This window comes from Strigops habroptila, chromosome 1, assembly GCF_004027225.2.
Source record: "Strigops habroptila isolate Jane chromosome 1, bStrHab1.2.pri, whole genome shotgun sequence".
Taxonomy (NCBI): Eukaryota; Metazoa; Chordata; class Aves; order Psittaciformes; family Psittacidae; genus Strigops; species Strigops habroptila.
The window spans coordinates 93,187,447-93,210,373 of record NC_044277.2 but is presented as its reverse complement, the minus strand read 5'-3'; the positions used below and the strand labels follow the sequence as shown (position 1 = coordinate 93,210,373).

The 22,927-nt window shown below is 37.1% G+C and overlaps 1 protein-coding gene across 1 annotated transcript in view; it reads right to left on the bottom strand.

Annotated features, from left to right (window-relative positions):
• The window catches only part of CDKAL1 (CDK5 regulatory subunit associated protein 1 like 1), a 395,417-nt gene that overhangs the window by 100,808 nt on the left and 271,682 nt on the right, over positions 1–22,927 (bottom strand). The window contains exon 12 of the mRNA XM_030489990.1: positions 6,469–6,649. Coding sequence (XP_030345850.1) covers positions 6,469–6,649 — 181 coding nt within the window. The remainder of the gene's footprint in view (positions 1–6,468; positions 6,650–22,927) is intronic.

Sequence of the window (22,927 nt, the reverse complement as noted above, 5' to 3'; positions counted from 1 at the left end):
AGCAGGCTTTCATAGGTCTGTCAGTTTATGTAGTTCCTGGAAAAATAGGGAGGAAAATATGCAAAACTATTTGTAAACATCCAGAAAAGAGCCAACACTGATTTCCTACCCACAGCTATATCAATCAAAATGAATCCCATCAGAGATTAACTGGGCTTGCAGATAAGAGAAATCATAGGTATCTTGATGGTTTGCAAGGCTTTCTGCAGTACCTCACATGTCATTCTCACAAAAAACCCAGAAGGAAACACAGTGTAAATAAAACCAGAAAGCAAGTACAAAACTTGCTGGAAAATGCTAACTTGGAATACTTCAATGGTTCAGTGACAAATATGAAGAATTATATATTGTTTTTTTCCTTCATGGTCTGCCTCCCCCTCCAGCCTTCACATTTTTAAGTCTCTGGTCCCAAACTTGCCATAAAAGTCTTCACTCAGGTCTTTATCTGGCAGACTAGCAAGCAATAAATAAAACCATACTGTTATAAAAAACCAAAGTGTACTACAGAGGCTCAGCAGTCAAGACATTAATCAGTCTTGGCTTCTCTTACACATGAAGTACATTCTGCACATTACACCACGCATTATCGCATGTGCGTGTGTGGGGTATCGGGGGCCAAGCATCTTTGATTCACCAGAAGCAGTTATCACAGCTGCATCTAATTCCCGGGTCACGTAATGCCATTTAGTCACAGAACTTAACAAGGGAGCTCAGAGGTAGTACTGGTAGATCAGACTAGAAGTATAGTTGAATAAGTGGCATTGTTCCTTTACTTACTTTTCTTTTTCTTTCTTATCTCCCACGTCCTGATCTCCCCAGGTCTCTTTCTTAATTTTAGAAGAATATCCCTACATATTCCCATTGTATGATTTTTGTATTGGGCAACATTAGCTAAGGTAAGAAGTATTACTGAATCTGCTATGCTGGTGAGTATTAGAAACAAGGGAGATGGTCCCTTCCCTTCTGGGCATTTAAATCACATTAACTAATCAACACCATCCAAAGCTGCATACTCTCACCTGCAAGTGAGAGTGGTGCACTTAACAGTGCAATTGGTTCCCTCATACATCACAGAGTACATGAAACTCTATAAAATCCACCCCAGACAGCAGATTAATTCTTTGCTTGCCCCAGCCACGACCCTGGCTTCCCTAGGACATTGTGCCACATCACTACCCACTAATGCCTCGAGCACATGCTCAAAGGCTAGAGCAGCCCTTAACTGTCATCTCTCCTTACTGTCTGCTCAATGGGGAGCTTACTAGCCTTTTCTTTGATGGTACAACTACAAGGTTCAGCTGTGCTCCCTTTCCTTCAGAGTTGTGAGAAGAGCAAAAGGTGTCTTTTGCACAAGCAATGCCATTCCATTTGCTGTCTTGCTGCTTGGAGTTACAAAGCTCTGAAGTAGTGAAGAGCTAATATTGCCTGACAGGAATGACGTTATTTCTCAGTCAGCCAAGGATGGTTTGGTGACACACAGATAATTTTATTTTGAATAGGTAAGAGCATATGAGCTACCAAAGAAGATTGAGCTGTTTGTGTGTGGAGATTCAGAACTACAAAACCTATAGCTGTCCACAAGAGGAGGAATTAAACATCATACTGTATCTGCTGGTACCCAAGAATACCTGTTTCTAGTGCCCTGCAGAATTTTCATTGGTTAAGATAGACATGGGGGATCTGCAGCCACTCAGTCATGAAAGGGTGTCAGGAAACTTGGAGACCTCTTAGAGGGAAGCAAAAGCAAAGCAGCCTCAGAAAAATAAGTAGCCATCATATGGACATAAAATACAAGATGGTTGATTTGCTCCCACAGAAATGGTCAAATACAACTTGTCTGGCAGACAACACCAAGAAAGTGCATATGGTACCCTAATAGAAAAAAAAAATCTCTTAGCCCATTATGTATTGCTTCTACAATTGGTAAATATAGTGACAGATCTAAGTGATGGTTTGAGTAACTGGAGGAGGATACAATGTCTGATCATGGATTTTATTTTATTTTTTCCCTAGTAACAATGGGTATATTTAACAGATAAATGCCCAGATGCAGATGGATGAGGTTTTAGATAGAGCAGTTTTGTCTGGACACCTCATTTGGATGTGGACAGATGGTAGACAGGCAAGTACTGCTTGGGATGAAGGCTGCTGAAAACTGAGCTTTTGGAGACTGGGTAGACACTTTCAGATGTAAGACAAGGTCTCACATCTTTGTCCACCATAGTCATGGCATGCCCACCTTTCCCTTCAAGTACTGAAAGACTGCAGTAACTCCCCACTGTACACTGTAAAAGAAAATATCCTATACCTACCTCTATTCCCGAAGCAAATTATTTTTGAGATCAAACAGTAGTTGTTATGAAGTTTGTTATTTGGTTATTCACCTCAGTATAGTAAGCAGGGTGCTTAATACAACTAATACAGAGAGAAAAATTCAAGGAGACACTCTTCACAGGAATTAAAGGCAAGGTTCAGTAGCCGACTAACATAAAATTTTCTATCTGGGAGCAAAGTAATTATTTGATGATATATAGAAAGAGAGAAGGAAAGAGATTGTAAGAGGAAGCGAATAGCTAAATCTTTTCTCTAGGCATCACAATGCTTTAAAAAAAAATACAATAATTACACCAATAATTGAAACTGGATTGATTACACTACTGAAAATACATATAGAAATGTTAGAATCCTCACTGCAGTTAAAGGCAGCATAATCATGAAGCTGCAGTCACATTACTGCTCTCAAAACAGCTGCCATCTCCTATTCTCAGTAGAGACGAACCCAACTGTACTTTACTAAGATCCCTATTTTTAAAATGACTATTTCCTCACGATATTTCCATGTGATGGAAATCCAGCTGATCCTGAGATGATGATGAACCCTAAAGCTTTCACAAATTGTGATGGACCAAATCTCAAGGACAGGGAGTTCCCAGACAACTAATAGTTGCCTTGAAAAAATAAAGAACACAGAAATTAAAATTAAGAACATAAAGTATTACAGATCTTTAATTTTAGACAAAAAGATTAATTTTTACACTTAGAATTAAAGCATTCTGATCATTTGCAATGCAGCTAAATATAAAATCTGTACTAGTCACATCTAAATCATGTTCTTATGCTGCTTATTAAAATATTTATGTCTAGTCTGTAATTTGAGTTACACAACTATCAGCACTATCACTTTTAGAATTGAATGCAATCGGGAAATGGAGAAATCCAGGTCCAAAATGATGATGATAGTGATGACGATGATAACAACAATCTACAAAATAGCATTTCATAGTTAATGCACTTTAGAGTGAGAATTTTCTACAGATAGCCCACTGGAGACAACAAGCATCCAGAATAATTTCTGAAACAATGTATTTAGCAGTAGGTGGATAAAATGGGCGTAAAAGTCAAGAAAAGTAGCACTTCAGTTCTGAACAATACGTTGACTCTCATGTATGTGACTCAGCATCACTGCAATTGCTTATTAAAAACCCCTGAAACAACAACAACAACAAAAAATCATGCCTCATATTGCTTAACTGTGCTCTTTTCTCTGAACTGGAGACAACATTTATGGTAAGCATAATCTAAGTGATGGTTATGAAATTACAAGACCATTTAGACAGATGTCTGATTCTCCATGGACATTTTTTCTCTAGGAGAAACAAGAAAGGCCTGCAGCCTTAACTGTCTTTTCTGAATTTATGGTGGCAGAACTGTCCATCTGGATTAGTGTCATCTGTCCTTTTAGAAAAAAATCAGTGCCTGTAAGGTTTTCAAAGCTAAATTATCTATGTGAAGGGAAGATTCTATGTCGACCTACTGTTTGTTTGGGTTTTTTTTCTATTAAGATAAACTCAAATGAGGATTTTCCCCAAAAAGGGAATTATATTTACAACTTCCATCAAAACTATCCACTAAAAATTTGAAAGCATCAAATGCTACTATGTTTAGTTTTAGTCCCTAAAAGTCATAAGGTCTTCCTAAAAAGAGCTAACTTAAAAGAAATCAACAAAGCAAATACATTATTGCAGCTGTGATACTTTGGCAGAATCACTGGAGCTGTCTTGGAGAAGTGAAATTCAGTAATGTGGAGCAGTTTGCAAATAGCTATAGATCTGTCCATTGCAGAAGTATTGCAAAGCTAAAATAACATAACAAATGGACCCAGGTTTTTTTTTCTAAAGACAAGAATAACAACTGTTAAGTAACTTGCTCACTGGTTCAGCATTTGTAGTTAAATAATACAGACAAAATTATTTTCACAGGACAAGATCCTACCATCAGATCCACCGCAAAGGATAATGTCACGAACATCCTGTAAAAACACTAGTTCACAACTTCAGGCTGGTAATACAATGTATCACACGTACAGATGCACATAACAGTTGTATGTCACTTTATGTGCTATTTCTCCTGCTAATGCAACGAATTAAATTCATTAACAGGAAGATGACACAAATAATATTTTATTAAAGGGGTAAGAGTGCATAACGTGGATGGTAATGCGCTACTTCCTTCTCCTCGCAGAGAATCATACATGTTACACTAGGCAAGTAATGACAAATGAAATGCCTGTCCATGCTTGATGTTGCATGATAGACCATCAGGTTCTGTCTAGCAGTAATGTGAATATAAAACATAAGAGATTAGCACAAGCTCTTCTTGCTCTGTTTGACTAGTTACTCTCCATTTCTACAAAGAGAGAAAAGAAAAAAAAGGCTCTCATAACACGGGATTTTTGGAGAACTGGGGTGGGAGAATGGGGAGGGGAGAGAAAAGAGAGAAACAAAATCTATTAATTACAGATTTTCATCAGCCCTGGATTAGAGGCCTCATCTTCTTTGAAAGTTCTAATTAACTGAAAGCAATAAGCACTAGTACTACAAATAAAAAAAACGAATGTAAAACTGGGTTAAAATGACATTACCATTTTCCAAGTAACACTCTTAACCACAGAACAGCTAATGTTCTTTTAATAATTTAGCTCTTCACATAGTGGCTTCCCATGGTACCCAGTTAAACAGAAGAGGGTAAATTAACTTAAGCTTTTTGCACCTCCTGTGAAAATAGCATGCTTAAAAACTTGAGGATGAACGAACACAAACAAAACAGAGACATAAATCAATGTTTTAATTTTTAAGCTTCCTAACGTCCAAAAATGATGCTTCTGTATTTTTTTCACTTTCAAATTTTTAAAAAGCATTCAAAACTAATAAAAATAATTCAAGAGAATGAGTTGGTTACAGTAAGCAGACTATTTCAACATCAGCTATTTATATTTGAAAACTCAGTATTTCCCATTATGAGATAGCCTACAATAAATGAGCCGTCATTGCTCAAGCTCCAAACAATAAATTCAAAAAGCCAAATATAATCTCATTTTGTGTCTTCAGCAGCTGACACATCCTATGCAATTTGTGGTATATACTGAGAGTAGGCAGAAATTCTTTCGCTTTCAGATGTATATGCGAAGGGATAGAATTACTGATATGTAGTTTTGATTTCATGTTGGTGTAGCAGGATACATAAATTGAAAGAAAAGGTTTTTTGTTTAAACTGATTTACATTGTTGGCTGACTTTCATTCTTACAATGAAAGTAACTATAAATGTTATTTATGCCCATAATAATGAAATAACAAGTTGAATTATTGTACAGCCATCAGTCTTGTATACTTGTTTTGAGATTCAGGTTACAAAAAATACAAATTCAATTTTCAAAAAATAAATCAAACCTCGCCTTCAGATGTGATTGCTGTTATTATTGCTTATAAATAGCTATTTATACCAGGTAAAATGCAGCAAATAGCCATCTCCCTTCTATATTAAAACAGGCTGTTTTCCTTATGGGAATTTGAGATGAGAATGTCAGGAAGAGTTATATTTCTCACTCAAAAATAGAAAGAAAGGAGGAAAACACCTGAAAACTGAAAGATTAATGCCAATTTTATCAATGGCCTTTAACACACAGGCTGAAGGAAGCAGAGCTTATAAGCAGTGTATAAAGAGAGTCTTGAAAAGAAGTTGCCTTCAAATTTGATATTGGACAAATAAATCAGAAATTATCATTGCTCTATTATTAATACTTCACATAATTATTCACAATAAGCTTGAGATTGCTGGAGTCACAAAAGTCTTAAAATGGAAAAAAACAATATGCAAAATCAATCAGCTACCTCTGCTGGTATTCATTCAGCCGAAACTTGATAGAAAGAAGACATGACTTCAGTATAACCACTATTTTACTTTCCCTAACAATCTGAAGAGTAATTTATATATGAAAATGCATTCAGTGATTTAGCTAACCTCTAAAGGCAATTCAACAATCATTTAACTCACTGGACTAAAAAAAAAAAAAAAATTAACTGAATTGTGGCATAGTTCTGCAAAAAAATCTATATTTTCACATATATGCTTTATGTACGTAAAGACATTTGAGTACACCATGTACAGTGGCACAAGAAAATGGATCTTACCACTGCAGCTGGAACTTGACGCATTTTTGCAGCTGGGGTTCCGGGGCGTGGGTAAAATTGATTAATAAACAAGCTTGGAAATCTGTACTGTTCTACAAGTTTCACTGTTTCTTGAAAATCTTCATCAGTCTCTCCTGGAAAACCACAGATGATGTCTGTAGCAATTGTTATTCCAGGCACTCTATAAAGAAAGTAGAAAGGAACACTGAACTAAGGACATGTAAAAGTTTTGCTCCCTTAAAAACCAGTGTACACAGACTTATAACTCTCAACTTGATCTACAGAAATTGAGACCATTTGGTACTTGGCCAAGAGCACACATAACAGAAGAAAGATATTACAGCAAATACTGGATTAGGAGTGTGACAGAAAGAAGAAAACATCTGGCCCAACTCCTCCTTCATTTGAAATTGTAGGTGTTCACCAGAGCTTGTAAGTTCCTCAAATTCTGATTGCTTAATCCACAAAATTTATAACTTCTGAGACTCACCCACTTGAATTTGTAAACTACTTAACGTTTTATAATGCTGCTATCAAAGTAGAACAGGAATTCCAAAAGAGGGGACTGGCATGCCATATAATGTAGCAATTTTGAACAAAATTGGCTTTGAAGCCAGTAAGACATCTCTTAGTCACAAGTTAATTTCTAACTCAGTACTCCGTAAAATCAGCCTATGCCTTGCTTTAGAAGGAAAGCAAAATATTTAAGTTTACAAATGCACAGGCACTGAGCTCTATTGTGATTTAGCAAGGTCAACATTTCCTAACTGTTCCCCTTGGAGTGAATATGCAGAACCCTCACACACAGCAGCTTAAGAGAGTGTGGCTAACAGAGGCAGCCAACAGACACAGCGGTTAGCACAGCAGGACGCACAGAAAGGGATGAAGTAAGGGGGCCTCAGTTGAAATCACGCCATAGTACAAGTCTTAGACACGGTGGTAATGTGCCACTATTTTCCCCAGTAGAATGTTGGAATAGCTGTCTGTGCTAGGGTCGAGGCTTGCACCCAGACTGAGCTTCAGAGGGTGGATGCAGCCCTGCAAGTGTCTCAGGCTGCGGGGAGTCCCTGGGGGCTCTCTCTGATGCCAGGAGAGATGGCCCTTTGTCCTGCAGTAGCTGTGCTGTCTTGGAGGAGTTACGTAAGAAGTGAGCAGGCTGTGCAGCATGAGAGAAGATGAAAGAGAGAGAAACAGGATGTTCTCTGCAGCTCCACATCTTGAAGAACCTAAGCCCCCATCTGCAGTAGAGAAGCAAGTATTGTCAACCCCCACTACCAATGGAAGAGAAACCTCTGGAGAAAGAGAATGATGGAAGCTGATGACTTGTCACACTGAGAGGAAGGATCTGCCCCACCTAAGGGCTTACAGCTGCAAAATATGTTATTGCCCTCAAGGTTGAAGAGGAGCCAGATCTGCTGACAAGCAAAATATCTGGTCTACCCAACCCCTAAACCATAAAAGACTACCAGAAAGAAGCAGCAAGTCATTGTAATGGGAGACTCCCTGCTGTAGGGGGACACAGGCACCCATCTGTCAACCCAATCAATCATCTAGAGAGTTTTGCTGTCTGCCAGGATGTTGTGGGGTTTATCTGGCCCTCTGACTACTACTCCCTATTGTTATTTCACATGGGCACAAATGACACCGCGAGTGGAAACTGGACAGTATTAAAAGTGACTACAGAGCACTTGGGGGGACAGTAGTCAAGGGCATGGGGGCTCAGGTGGTGTGCTCCTTGTCAGGAAACAGTTTTTTACTGAGAGTGACAGAGCACTGGCACAGGTTGCCCAGGGAGACTGTGGAGTCTCCCTGCTTGGAGATATTCAAAAGCTGTCTGGACACAGATAGCGACAGGCTCTAAGTGACCCTGCTTGAACAGGGGGGTTTGGACAAAATGGCCTCTAGAGCTCGCTTCCAACATCAACCCTTCTGCGATTCTGTGATATGGCTCAGAAAAATAAGTCCTACAACCAAGAGATTACTGCACAGTGTTTACAGAGCACTCCGCGGGACCCAAGAGATAAAAACTCCAGTTTCCAAATCTGACACCTGCCAGCTGGATGACCACTGCTCTATGAGAGACTGTGAAACCGCTGCGCTGTTTTGTATTCATCATGCTTCTGTAAAGTCGGAGTAATGATAAACCTTTTCTGCAGAGAGGCAGAAATATATAGTGCTCAGAAGTGCTCAGTGCTCCCTATTGATACAGATAAGACTGTTTCTGCACTATCAGTAAGATTGATGGAGAAAATATGACTTATGAAGAAAAGAACCGTATAAAGATATTGGTGGTATCTGACTTTGAGCTGGCCCTTTCAATGAGAGCTGGTTTCAAATGAGGGGAATAGATGACTTCCAGAGGTCCCTTCCAACCCAAATAATTCTACAGATCTTAAGTAGCCTACAGGCAAGGGAACAGTTGAGATATAGCTTCTTTTAGGGGTGAATGGCATAAAGACTACTGCCACAAGCAAAGCTCAACACCTGAGCTTAAGAAGGTGTCTCTCTAAGGAAGTGGCTGTAAGACTTCTCTTCCCTTCATGAGGACAAGAGACAGCAGAACTGTGAATGCAACGTAATGAGTTTGCATGTAATCCAAAAAAGCATTTGAATGGCTGATTCTTATTAGACAGTATATCACCACAGAAAAAAATAATGTTGTGGCTACAGTGGGTAAAGAGTTTGAATAGCTGAAAGAAAAACTTCCTGCAACAATGAGTTCTACTGGACCAGGAGAATCTGTTGGCTAAAGACCCAAGAAAGTGGAAGCAGAGAATATTGCTCTTAGTAATTTGATTAGGTGCAACATTACGGCATGCATAGCTTATATTCAGCACAGTGGCCTTCATACAAACAGTATATGGTAGTAAACATGTTTTGTGACTCTTTTTTTTTAACTTAAAAAACTCCCACCTTTTTATTTAAGTAAAGCAAATGTCTTGGCCTCCTTTTTTTACATATTTCTGCATATACAGTTCACTGCACAGGAATTTTTCAGACATTACATTGTTAGAATCCTCTTTCACCTTTTCCCCACAAAAGCAACCAAATTCTTTCAAATCCTTTTTGAGTTCATGAATTCAGACCCCACCACTTGAGATGAAGTTAAAACATGGCATTTGAATGCAAATCAAACCCAATATAAAACTGAACATTTTCAATGACTTGGTCCAATAATTGTAAGTGGGAAACACAAGCTGAATATTGCACAGAACAGCAAAAATCCCCAAGGCTGCTGGCTAAACAGTCTCCATTACCACTGCTTTCTTAAGACTGACAAACTGCAAGATACGAAGTTCTGCTTGATATCATGTAACAATAAAATTCGTTAGCTTTAAGGACTGAGTGAACAGAGCAGCACTGTATTCTGCAACATGATTTTGTTCACATCACAAATATATTATGCGGTAATAGTAAACTTATGGAAGAAAAAGTACATTATAAATCAGTATCACGTAACATCAGCTGCCATTTCTCAGAACATTCGTTACATTTGACAAAACCATTAAAATGAAGTTATTTTAACCATTTTAATGACACTATTGGCAACAGTCAAAGCATTTATTACCAATGGTAGTAGTAATACCATCTTTTATAAAGGTTTGGTTGTTTCTATAGCAACATGAATTATAAGGTCCAATCAAGCTAGATACAATACAATATGCTCTTTTCCTCTGTAACACCAGTTGTCATTCAGTTAAAAGGAAATTACATATTTTAAAAATTCATAAACTCTACAAATGTCTGAACTCCATTTGGTGATAAGGTGTTAATTATCTTAGTAATTAGATTTCTTCCTGGATGGAATTATGACACACAAAGAAAAGCTAGGGTATGAAAAGAGAATAAGGACCACAGTGTATTCAGCAACAGCAATTAATTACAGTTCAATCCAGTATGACTGCCTAAAATACAACATTGCATAGTGCATTTTTATACCTCTGTTGATTATATTGCTTAAAAAGTAGTTATAAAAGGGGAAAAAAGCATGAGATTTTACTCAGAATAAAGCCAGTTATTGAAAAAGAAAAAAAATCAAGCTCTTAGCCTTTTGCGAAGCACTGATGAACAAAAATAAGTACAATTAGTTCCACATGCAAAACAACATTTCTTTATGAAAGAAAAGGGGAAAAAGATATAATTGCAGAAAAATATAAAACACATACACACTTGAAATTAGAGACCTTTGCTCTGACAGTCTGAAAGAAAGCAGCACAAAATTCCTTATTGTGTAGATTCAGATGATGTCTAAAAAATTATTCCAGCTATGAAATATGATGCAAAATTACACAAGAACAATTTTTTGTGCATCAGCCAATATTAAACTGTTTTTTGAAATGAAATGCAGTTTATCTATTCTGAAGTAAACAAAGAAGAAAAATTATTAACATCCCCAGTAAGCATTTTGTAACATTTATTACATAAATGCATTTACAGTAAGTCTAAAAATTCAACTGCAGCAAATGTTTCCTAGAGTCAATAGAAAAGCTCCACAACACATTGTTCTGTGAACCAAGAATACACAGTGCTCCTTACGAAAGATAAAACGATTTTGAAAAAGCTAGAAGCTGCTTCAAACATAGAGAAGTCTGGATGCTCATTATAGCCTAGCAAATGGAAGTGGTCAGTCTGTTTCAATAATTCTGAGCATAAAATGACTTAAACTTTGCCAGCCATTTTAAACCCTCCTAATCCTGACAAACTCCTGTGCAATCATTTTATCTGGCAATCATAAATTTTACAAGATATCTTCTCTGAAGATGTACTATTGTCTCCACTCAACTTTAGAAACCAAGAAAAAAAGAGTCCCAAGTCAACTCTCAATTGGAACATTTTACATCAAAACTGTCGAATTACAGAAATAGATGAATTTGAGGAATACTCAAAGTCATGCATTAGATAATACAGCCCTAATACCTTGGGTTCCTCAACATTCTCTCCTTTATGTCCTTCTACATAGATAGATCCCTTCCATCTACTCTAGCGGATTTATGCTCTGTCATCTTGAACCAGACCAGCAATTCAATCACTATCATCTTGAGCAGTTCTGACCATCCAAAAAGAAGTAACTACTTACAGTAGTAGTATCTTACAGTAAAGAAGTGTCCATTTTAGTGTGATGCTGGAAGGACCAGCACACCTAGAAATGAACAAGTGCTGAGAGGACGGATACCCAAAACCTCACAGAAAGGAGGAACAAATGTGTTTGAAAGCACACAGAAGAAATGCAACACTTTACCCTCTACTCAAAGAGGAGCCAAGTCAGCCTCTTGGGTCAAAGAAAAATGCCAAAGGAATGACTGATGCCTGAAAGTAAAGTTGTGGGTAAGTAACGAATGTGCTGTGGGTAACTGCAGCCCTGAGAATTGCCTCCTTACAGCTTGCAGGTATTCAAGTTAGCTCCAAACAAGCCCAGAAGAATAACTGAGCCTGAGGTGAAATCTGTGCTAGTACAGCTATGTAGTTCCTGGAGCTCTGTTTGCCCAGGGATCTCCATTTGCATATTACTAACCAGCAAGCAGGGCAAGCATACCCTCACAGTGACAAGTTTCCTGCTCTTTTCTGCCCAGGGGACTTAGTTATCAATGTTAGAGAAAACAGAAACTGAACTAGCAGTAACAGGAAAGTACAGCAGATATTGCAGTGCCAGTTACCACAGGCTGATTCACCAATAGAGGGAAGTTAGAGAACTCTTCATAGAAGGTAGTTGGGAGTTAAATGCAAAATCCCATGTCATTTGATTTAGGAAAGATAAAAGTGTCAAACTGTCAAAAATAAAACAGTAAAAAAAACCCCCTATTTTCATGGAGCAAGATGTCTAAGGAAACCAGCAGAAAAAGTGTGAAACTTGCTAGGATTCACTTGTTACATGGATCATTTCATGTGGCTTTAGCTACAGAAAACATTTCCTTTAGCAAAAACCATTACAAACCAAATCCATGCTCAGGGAAAAAATTATGTAAAGGAGCTAAAATTCATCAGAACCTACAGCTACTCATGTGACCACCTGAAATGCTTTTGCATATTCATATTCTTCCCTCTTCCCTTTCAGCAATTAACATTTAAATCCGGCAATGACTTAAAGCCACCAACTTGCTCTTCACCAAGATCCTCCACCTCCACCCCTCCCTATATAAAAAACCACTGTATTAGAATATAGCTATTCAAATAAATTAAAAGTGCTCTATGTTCTTATGGAAGGCTACAAGAACTGGCTGGGAAATCTACTTTAATTAATTCAAAACAAAAAAAGTGATGACCTATCAACTTCTTGATTCATAAATTGGAAATTGGCATTTAAAAAATATTCGTAAAAAATGTGGAATTCTCATGAAAATAAAACCAGTCTTCTCTGAAACATTATTCCAGCCTCATACAGTATTTTATAACCTGTCTGCAATATATGTCCATTTAGGGAACCTACAAATGAAATTAAGTTAATAGATTAAATAATTTGAAGATATTTGAGAGTTGAGTTAGTCTTTCAAGCGTATTTACAGAACCTAACAGGCATCTCAATGTGCCATTTTGTGTTGGAGCTGAAGGAGATGTTTGCGTCTTCCCCATGACCACACGCAGTTCTTCCGAGCTCCTTTCCCCCCCACTCTTTCTTTTTTCCCTATGAAGCCTAGTCTTGTGGGATTTCGGACTGAAACTTGAATTGCTCACTGAGGAGTCACACGAGCTGGAATTAGCACAAGAGAAACAGACTGCTCAGCTGGAAGCATTGCTTCTTTCAAAGGCTAGTAACAACATGAAACTTCACCCTGCCTCTCTCTTGACTACATGGAGATTAACCTGAGGATTAAGCCATGGGAAGATCCCCACATTTTTAGAAAGGGATTTGAAATCCTCCTGCATTTCTCTCTCTCTCCATGGGCTATGGGGATGGAGTGCAGCACAATATACTCCTAATTTAAGCATCTGGAGTTAGGGGAGTAAACCTGAACATAACTTCTGAAGCAGAGGGTTTGTCATGTTTTTCAGTTTATGATCTATCCTAAAATTATGCAATGGATGAACAGATTTTAATAAATGGATATCCACTGACAATGTTATTCTTAGTAATCTCTTCCATATGCGTTTAAAAGTAGTCCAGGATGTTCAAGTTCAAAAACTCTGTGGCAGGAAAAAGAGTTCCTTTGAACCCTCATATCAATTGCTCAACTGATTTACACATGGAGTGAAACCAGAAAGTACCTCGGTTCAATGACAATAGACATTTCAATAACATTTGTGTGTGAAGCCTTTTAAATGATAACAGAGTGAGCCTCATGGCTAGATATAAACTATTATTTGATAAGACTGCTTATCCAAAAGCAGCTATATATATCATAACACTAATATTTAAGAAAAAGATGTAGAGAAAACAAGCAGTACTATTAGGTTCACCACAGAACTTACGTTTCTTACATGAAATTCTATTTAATGCTGCAATTTCCTTTTCCATCATTCAGTTGCTCTAGCCACATCATGACGCCACTGAAATTATAAGGACAAATAGTGGGAGATTTTGCAACTGAGAGTAGGATAAATAGAGAAGATCCAATCATGACTTCTCAAAAAAGATTTAAAATGCTACTATAAAATTTAGCAATAAATAGTGTAGATGGCAAGACAGGACAGACATTTCACAGAATGTAATACAACCTAAAATAACAGAGAGATGGCAAGGTATTGCAGTGAATGTGGCCAGGGAGTCAGACCTCAATAAAATAAATATGAATCATGTAAAAGTAGTATCCATTTCCTCTTTTCTAGAGTTAGTATTAATACCTTTGACTCCAAGCTTTGGGTAAGTCTGAGGGATCTTATGTTTGCTTCTATCAAACTGTGCATCAGATTGAGCCAATTGAAAAGATGAACTTACTGCACTTGATTGAATTTCTATTAAATGTATAATAAACTGTACTGGAAAAAACCTAAATGTGTAGAACATCCAATACTGTCAGATACATTTGCATACTGAAAATGGGTGAAAGCTATGGCCTCACTCTCTAGAAAAGCAAGCTGCTTATATTCAGTGCAAGAAAAAAGTTTATTTCATAAACTATCAGGCTTCAACTTCCATTATTTTAAAACTGTGTCGCATAAGTTATTCAGACGCTGCATTTTCATTACTTTTACCAAAGTTAGACCTGTTTACACTGTATATATTCCTATTAAATAAAATAGCATGAGATTCCACCCTGGCAGGACACCTGCCAACATCTTTTATTCACGTACGTGTTGCTATTGCAAAGCAATTATATTATTCCAAATATTTAAAAATATTCTCTATTACTGCCTAACACAACTCCAGGTTGTCTCACAAATCAGTTCTTCACCTCGCAGTTTGCCTGCATTAAAGTGAATATAACTTTATGTTCTATTGTTTTTAAAAAGTGTATAATGGCTTCATTTATAAGCCAACTCACTTGTTTACTTTCATTCAACTACTGAAACATTGAATACTAGCAAACATTTAAGTAAGTCATATTTTGTTTATGTGTGTAAAATGCATAATTTTAAGATTTTTTAATTGTTTTCACAGCTTGAATCCTACCTGTCTGAAACTGATGCCTAAGACACAACAAACCAGACAAAGAAACTAAAATGCCACATTGTTGGCATGTTTTTTTTAAAAAAACAAACAAACAAACCAACCCACCAAAACTGACAAACAAAACCCATACATGACCACAGAAAAACCACCAGAGTATTTCTTCAGACTATGCTTGGAGTTTGCCTGAAGAGGGTGTACGCATGTGCACGCATGCGAAAATAATTGGCAAGACCATAAATGGTAACATTTAATTTGGAGGTGATTCATAGATAAACACTTCAGATTTCAAGGATAGCAGAAACTATGTATTAAGCCTAACCTGACAGCTACAGAGATATTGTGTGCATTCTGGTTTTTGATTTCCACACCTTACAGACCACTGAAGGCTGCTCACGGCAGTGATTCCCACAGGAAATACCTTACACCTGAGCTTTGTGATCTGCAGCAACTTCCAACTGATTTGCAAGTGCAGCAAGTTTTGAACTTTGGAGTCATTAATGATTTTGATGCAAGTCACCTTACAAAGGCTATAGAATAGCAGCTGTGATCAAGACGCACAATCTTAACAGCTCTCAGAGTTTGAGAAGAGCGAGAATGGATATTTTTTTATGACTGTACTTTTCCAAGCTCACCTCCTGCCCCCAGAGGAGCACTTTCAGAAACTGGGCTGAACAACACCTGGAGGCAGCTAAGGAGACCTGATTTATAGAACACAACTTGAGGAGGTATAGGTATGGGGGACTCTGTGAAAGTACGGATTGGGTCTGTCCTTGTTGTAGGGCAATAGTGACCTAGATAAAAAGTATATTTCATAATTAGCATGCCTCACTGCCTGAGAATGAAAGAGTACACACAGTTTTACTCTCTCTAAACAATTATAGTGGATGTTTCTATAATTCCTACATCTGGCAGCCCAAATGTTTTATAAGAAACATTATAATACTTCCTATTATCAATTTTCTTGAAAAAACCAAACAGTTACGGCTTGGACTTTGTTCAAATATAAGGTGTTTTACTTGTCCCATAAATATGAAACATTTTACAGAACTTCATTACAGATTTATAACTTCAGATCATTATTGTTTTATGATTAAAAAATGAGCGACTTAAGACAAAAAACTCAACATCCTTAAACTTCATTTCCATTCAATCTCTAATAAATACCATCTGCTGTGTACTTTAGGGATATAATACCCGTCAAAAACTCAGCCGTATTATGAGAACCGGCACCAAGTTGATCTGAAATGCATATTTGAACAGATGTGTTTAAATTACATCTCTCAGTCTATCCACACGCATAAATTCAGAATAAGCATGTGTTGATTTAAAATGCATAAAAAAGGGATTTGGAGATGCATCAAAAGTGAACAGCATCTCAATGGATCAAGGCTCACATTACTAAAGGTCATCACTAAAAATAAAGTTTGAATTTATTAAGGGTTGCACCAGGGAACTGTTCTTGGGAACCAACTTAATGTTTGCTGCACTAAAGCAGCCATTGAAATTACACTAATTTTCTGTGACCCTTCACTGTTTAGCATTAGAGCTGTCAGGCATGGTCAGAAATAATAAGATCTCAGCCATGAGTAGCTGAGAACATTATATACTTTTTCTCAGTCTGACACAATGCTTATCACCAATACTAAATGTCTTGGGCTCTGAGGACCCATCCATGTCTCTTTCAGTGACAGTCATTTAGCTCTTCACTCTGACATAGAAATCAAGCATATAAAACAAAATGATTAACATGCCTTTTTGGCATGATGAAACCAAATGAAAAAATTGCAAGCAGTGTGCCATTAACAAATGCTAATTGGAAAAAAAAATTCTGAACTTGTGTTTTTGCCCCTCTATAATCTACAATCCTGTGTTGTTTCAGGGACCTTAAAGATAAGACACATCAGACCAAAGGTCCACCTATACCAGTAGTCTACTGCTAGCAATGAGCCGTGGCAGAAGCTCCTTGAGGCATTTAAGATGTAGAGTCCAGAGTCCCTTCCTCCTTCCAACAATTGGATTTCATCAGAGGTGTTTTTGTAACCAGTAGCCTCTGACGGACTTCTCTTCCATTAACTCGTCCAGCCTGCCCTTGAATCTAACCCTCTCCATATTGTAACTGCTTGATAAAAAAAAAAAAAATCTCTCCTGAGCCTGCCACCTGCTAATTCTATTTCACGTCCCCTGATTGTTACGCTGGGAGAGACCAGTAACAACTCTGTTCACCTTCTCAGTATTCTCCATGACTTTATTGACCTCTGTTCTAGTCCCTCTCAATTAGCACTTTTCCAGACTGAAGAGTCCTTAATTTCCTTTGTGTGACAGATCTGTCAGACCTCTGATAATCTGTCAGTCTTCACAGTAACATTCCCATTTTGAGAGGGGTGTTGACAGCATTTAACAATACAGGCACAAGGAGATAAAAATCTCTTAAAGTATTTGTAGAATTTAGATAAATGGTCCATTTTTAAAATTTTCCTTTCAGGTTTGCATTCATTTGTTTACTAGTAAGCAGGTAAGAAAAGGTAAGGGACAAGACAGAAATGCCAAAGACAGTTGTTTATTTTTAAGAAAATGCAAGTAGAGCAATGATAAGCTGTACATACCTAGAGATAAGTTACATCTCAAAATCATCAAAATACACTACCTTTTTGAAAGCCATGTTCTGAAATCTACTTCGGCAGCAGAGTCTGCAACAGGGACAAACTGGTAAAAACCCCTTGCCAATATGATCAGTGTTAAAATTCAGGAAAAGTGGACTCATACTACTGTTTTCCCCTGCTACGGGAAAACAGAATCTGCCAAATAGAAGATGGAGAAAATAAATTATCTCCTCCACTGATACACAAACACTATGCTGAGTCCCACTCTACCTGCTTCATATGAGAAGCTTGAGATTACCAGTGTATCTACACCTTCTTCAAATTGGTATCAGCCTCCAACTCTGAGTAATTATGAAATAGAAACTCAGAAAAACAATCATTAAAAGAGACCGATCAATGAATATGTCATCTTCAAAAATAAAGCTGAACAGAGACGCCACGTCAAAAAATTAAGGACTGTGCAGCTGACTTCAGCTGGATGTTAAACAGTTGAGGAGCAATACCTTCTCCCTATTAAACTATTTCTGCTTGAGGTATGAATCTGATAGAAGTTAATAACTTTTTGCAGAAGCACATTGACTAGGTGAAGTTTTAGAAAATAAATAAGCTAGAACTGGTTACAAAAAGAAGGCCCAGCATCTTTCAAAGACAGGCTAATGTGAGCAATGTGGAGTAGGGGGGTACAGATGTCAAAAGATTAGTAGTATGACAAGTTGCAAGACTTTAACAGAGAATTTAAGATTTCTGTCTGAAGCAGAACCAAGAATGGACCAAGGAAGAAAATGAAGAACTAAAATTGCCATTGAGCCAGATGTTTTATTCCAAAGTTTTGGTTCAAGATTATATTCTATGATTCTATGATTCTATATTAAGAACTTCTGCAGCAGAGAGAAAGAGAAGAGAATGGCTCCTGGTAAGACAGACATTAAAGCAAAGCAGATTTTGAGGAATTGTAGAATGGTTTGGGATGGAAGGGACCTTAAAGATCACCTAGTTCCAAGCAGGCACCTTCCACTAGACCAGGTTGTGCAGGGCCCTGTCCAACCTGGTGTTAAACAGCTTAAACATGCTCAGCTCCCAAGAGTTACCCCAAAACAGCTGACAGATTTGAGACGTAATTCTGTCACATCATAAGCTATGCAAACAATTTGGCTGGATTTTCTGGTGTCCTATTCCTTTGTGAGAAATCATCACATGAAAAGTTTTCCAGTTGCAAACAACTACATGGGAAGGATCAAGGTTGTGAAGGAAACAGCCATTAATAACACATGCATGATGTGCACTAAATTTAACATAATCTCCACTCCATTTTCTAAGTACCTAATGAAACACAGCAACATCCTAATCAACACAATACTTACGAAAAGTGTTCTGATTAAATACCAGAACTACAGATTCAAGAGCAATAGAGTGGCAGGCAGGTCAGCTGTGGCAAGGTTTTAATAGCTGTATTCCTGAATATTAGCCAGAGACATTTAAAACGCAATTCATATACTCTTACTGTACCTAAAAAGCGCTGCAGTTTTAAACCAGTTTTTGCTGTACTTCGCTGTACATTCCTAAATGCAAATTTTTCAGAGACAGTATCTCTCATGAAATGCAAATGGTCTAATTTTCAGAGATGCTTTCTGCTTAATAGGACATAACTACCTCTGAAAACAACAGGCTTTGAATGTCTGAATATGGAAGCAATGACTACTGGCAAACACTGCTAATTTCATGTTTAAGAGGATGGACTTTGAAATTAAGAACAGAACAGAAAAAGAGCAAAACAAAACAGCATTTTGGATAGCGATGTTATGATAGCTATAATTCTGCATCTTTATTCAGAGATGTTCATAACTGCAGACTTGATACCTGTTCCTTAGATAGCTTTCAGGACTAACAGCTTCATAGAGTATGTAGGGAACTGGACAAGGTTTCCAGATAGGCTTGAAATCTATGGATTTATAAAAGGAATATATGCTAGAGCAAAAATTTTCACTGTCACTGATCTAACACTTTTTTTTTTCCTGAAGGAGCAATATTTGTACATGATAACGATATAAGCAGTATATGGAACTACTGCTTCTGGAAACAGCAGAAAAAGCTAATTTGAATAACACATTTCTCAGCTGTAGGAGTAAGTGTAGTATTTGGTTTAAAATTCCATATACACACCTTTCAAACCCCAAAAGATTCAGAGCTCCTATCATGTAGCTTCAAAGTTTCTCAGCTTTACTCCATGTTACACTGCCAAATGTGACAATATGGTCTTAAAACTTCAGAACAAAGTGTGACACAAACCACTATGATGTGCTTGAAACACAAACCTATACAGCTTCAGAATTACATTTTCAGAGGTTACATTTCAGACAAGCAATGCTATTTCCTTATTAAGTCAAAAGCCATTTCTTCAAAGATACCAGTGCACTTTACTAATGAAAGTGTGATAAAATAATCTAAATTATATTCCAAATCAACACAATGCGGTATAACTTGGATCATAGGGAACAGAGATTTTACCTTGCAAGAATTAGTTTAAAGAAATTATTAAGCAAATCTTCCAAAGTAAGTGTGTATAAGGAATTACTCATTCGTGTAAAAAAGTAATTGCAACAATCTACAGAAATAGCTGGGCATGACTGTTAAGTTAATGGGATTCACTGGAGTGATAGCACACAACAAATATGGTCTGTACATCACTCTAATCTCATTCATGATATATTCTGATTGCAACAGTGATATAAAGAAATCACTGCTGAAACAATATCAATCTTTATGAGCAAGTACAGTCCACTCATCTAACTGGAAGTTAACAGAATGAGGGTGAGAAGTATCTGGTTTGTTCTCAGGTACACTCAAACAGCAGGTGAGTTGAGAATATAAGAGATTCCCTTAAATTTACTCCCATAAATTAATATTCTATTGTTATGGGACAGTCCTGTCCCAGATACAATATATGTATCAGTTAATAAAACATAGTTTTGAGAAAAATATTGTGGCTTCACTTCTAAATGGAGAAACTGGCTTAGTCTGCAATGCAGTTGAGGACACTGGGTAGAAAAAGCAAAATCACCAGAAAAACAGCTCCTAGTTCACCTTTCAGAAAGGTGGTCTCAGCTGACCAGGTTCTCAAGCGCTTTTTGTCCTTAACACTTTGCAAACAGTTTCCTTTGTCTAGAATTGTCAATAATTTAAGAACTTTTCTTTGTAAAAGGCAAAATCAGTTTAGCACTTTGGGGCAATGGAAGTAATTAATACATACATTCCTTGAAAGATTTCAAAGAATGTTCAAATCCCAACATGCACACACAGAAGAACACATACAGGGTGATATTTTAGATGTAGACTGTTACTTTGTCAATGACAAAGTAAACCGATACAAATTCAATAGATGCTGTTGCCTCAGGGATCCTCTTACCCATTTCTATCTGTTCAGCTCAGTGAACTATTTCACTTTCAGTGTGTCACTAAGTTGCAGATGCCTTAAAAACTACAGGTAGCATGGTTTACAACGTCATTAGCAGGACAACAGTATAATTTGTCATGGTCAAAATCTTTAAGTAAAATGAAGGACTGTTGAACATGTACAAGTTCAGGTGCCTTTTTCTCAAGGGCTCTGACAGGCTGTAAGCAGCCACAACTGTCAAAGTCATTTGAGCAGTAGCTTTGCTGTCTAAAGATTGACTCCCTAAATGGGACAGTCCAAAACTGAAATAAAAGAAGAATACTGCATGTCAATATGAATAGAAACATCAGCTTACTATCTTTTAGCCCTCCAAAAGCATGGACTTCCCTCATGAAGTCCACATAAAGTTTAGAAGTTTGGAAAAGATGTATTAAACCACCCCAGCTATTTAAACAGAAGATTGGAAGGTGGGCACCTTAAACATTTTGGGCTTGTATCAGATGTCTGCCATTACGCTGCAGAGCAGACACAGTGTAAATGTATTACCACATTTTAAAGGAGTAAAACAGGCAGAAAATTAATCTTTTAAAGTTAGCATATTCGTACTGTGGAGAAATAATTAAGGAAATCTGACATTGTGAGCAGTTACCTGATTTGACCTATCAGTGAACTAATCTACAACCGAAGGTTAAGAAAGAATTAACAGAAAAATCAACAACATTCTGGTATCACTAAAGAAACATCACAGACAAAATTAAACATGTTACACGCAGAATTCAAAGACATGACAGCATTCCAATTATGGCAAAAAAAGCTCTTTGGCATCACTAAACTCTTAAAATTAGAATAGGTAATGTATGAAAATTCTATTTAGGGAATAAGGTTTCAAGGTAAATTTAATAGCAGTGGAAGATGAATAAAGATGGAGCTGAGAAGAATAACATTTTCTCATATATGAATATATGTGACCAGGTAAGAGACAGACTCACTATCAATTGAGTCTACCAATTTAATTCAAAGCACAGGAGCAATATCTGAAGATTAAGGGAAACAGATTTTCTTGTATCTTGAAACGTTAAGACAGAAAGACCTGGCACATGAAGTCACAGAACCCAAGCAGGGTCTCTGAGGCTCTCACAATTAGAAGATTAGGTAGGGTGATTACTATTGAAAAGGTAATGAGAATCAGCATGGAGCAAGAGAACTGATCAAGAACTGGCATCAATTTATATTGAGGAAAACTACAAACTTTGGGAAATCCCCCAAGAGTTGGTAAAATTCCGAAAAGCAATACTCCTGAAATTTTATAGAAGAGATGGAACAGAACTGAAAACCTCTAAAAACATCATTATAAAAGGACATCAGACAAATGTGATGTCCTCAGATAAAAATATCAAATCTAATAGTTCTGATAACAGAAAAAATGGAAAACTTTTATTACTGAAGAGACAATTACAGAAACAAAGAGTGAATATTTTGATAGCGAGACTGACAGAGATGAAAGAAATGCCATTTTTGAGGTTCCCAACATTCTAATCAGAGAAAAGTATTACAATCTGCAGGAGGAAAAAGCCTCCCCAAAACAGATTCTGACAAACAGATTCTGACAAACAAACAGCACTTGTTACTGCTGAAGCAGGCTTGAGCTGCAGAACTAAACTAAATCAATACTGAAAGACCTGAAAAATGTTTCAAATGAATGGTGATTATATATACTCAATTTCACGAGCTAAATACAATGTCAAAAGTTACCATGGACTCTCCTCATTTAAGTCTACTTAAATGTAATGAATAATTATATAAAATATGCATGCTATGATACAGAGGGAATAGAATGCAAAAATAGAATCAAATTAGTTCAGTGGAAACAGGAGTGTTTGCATTCAGACTGTATTACTGAAATCAATCTTATCAAATCACATA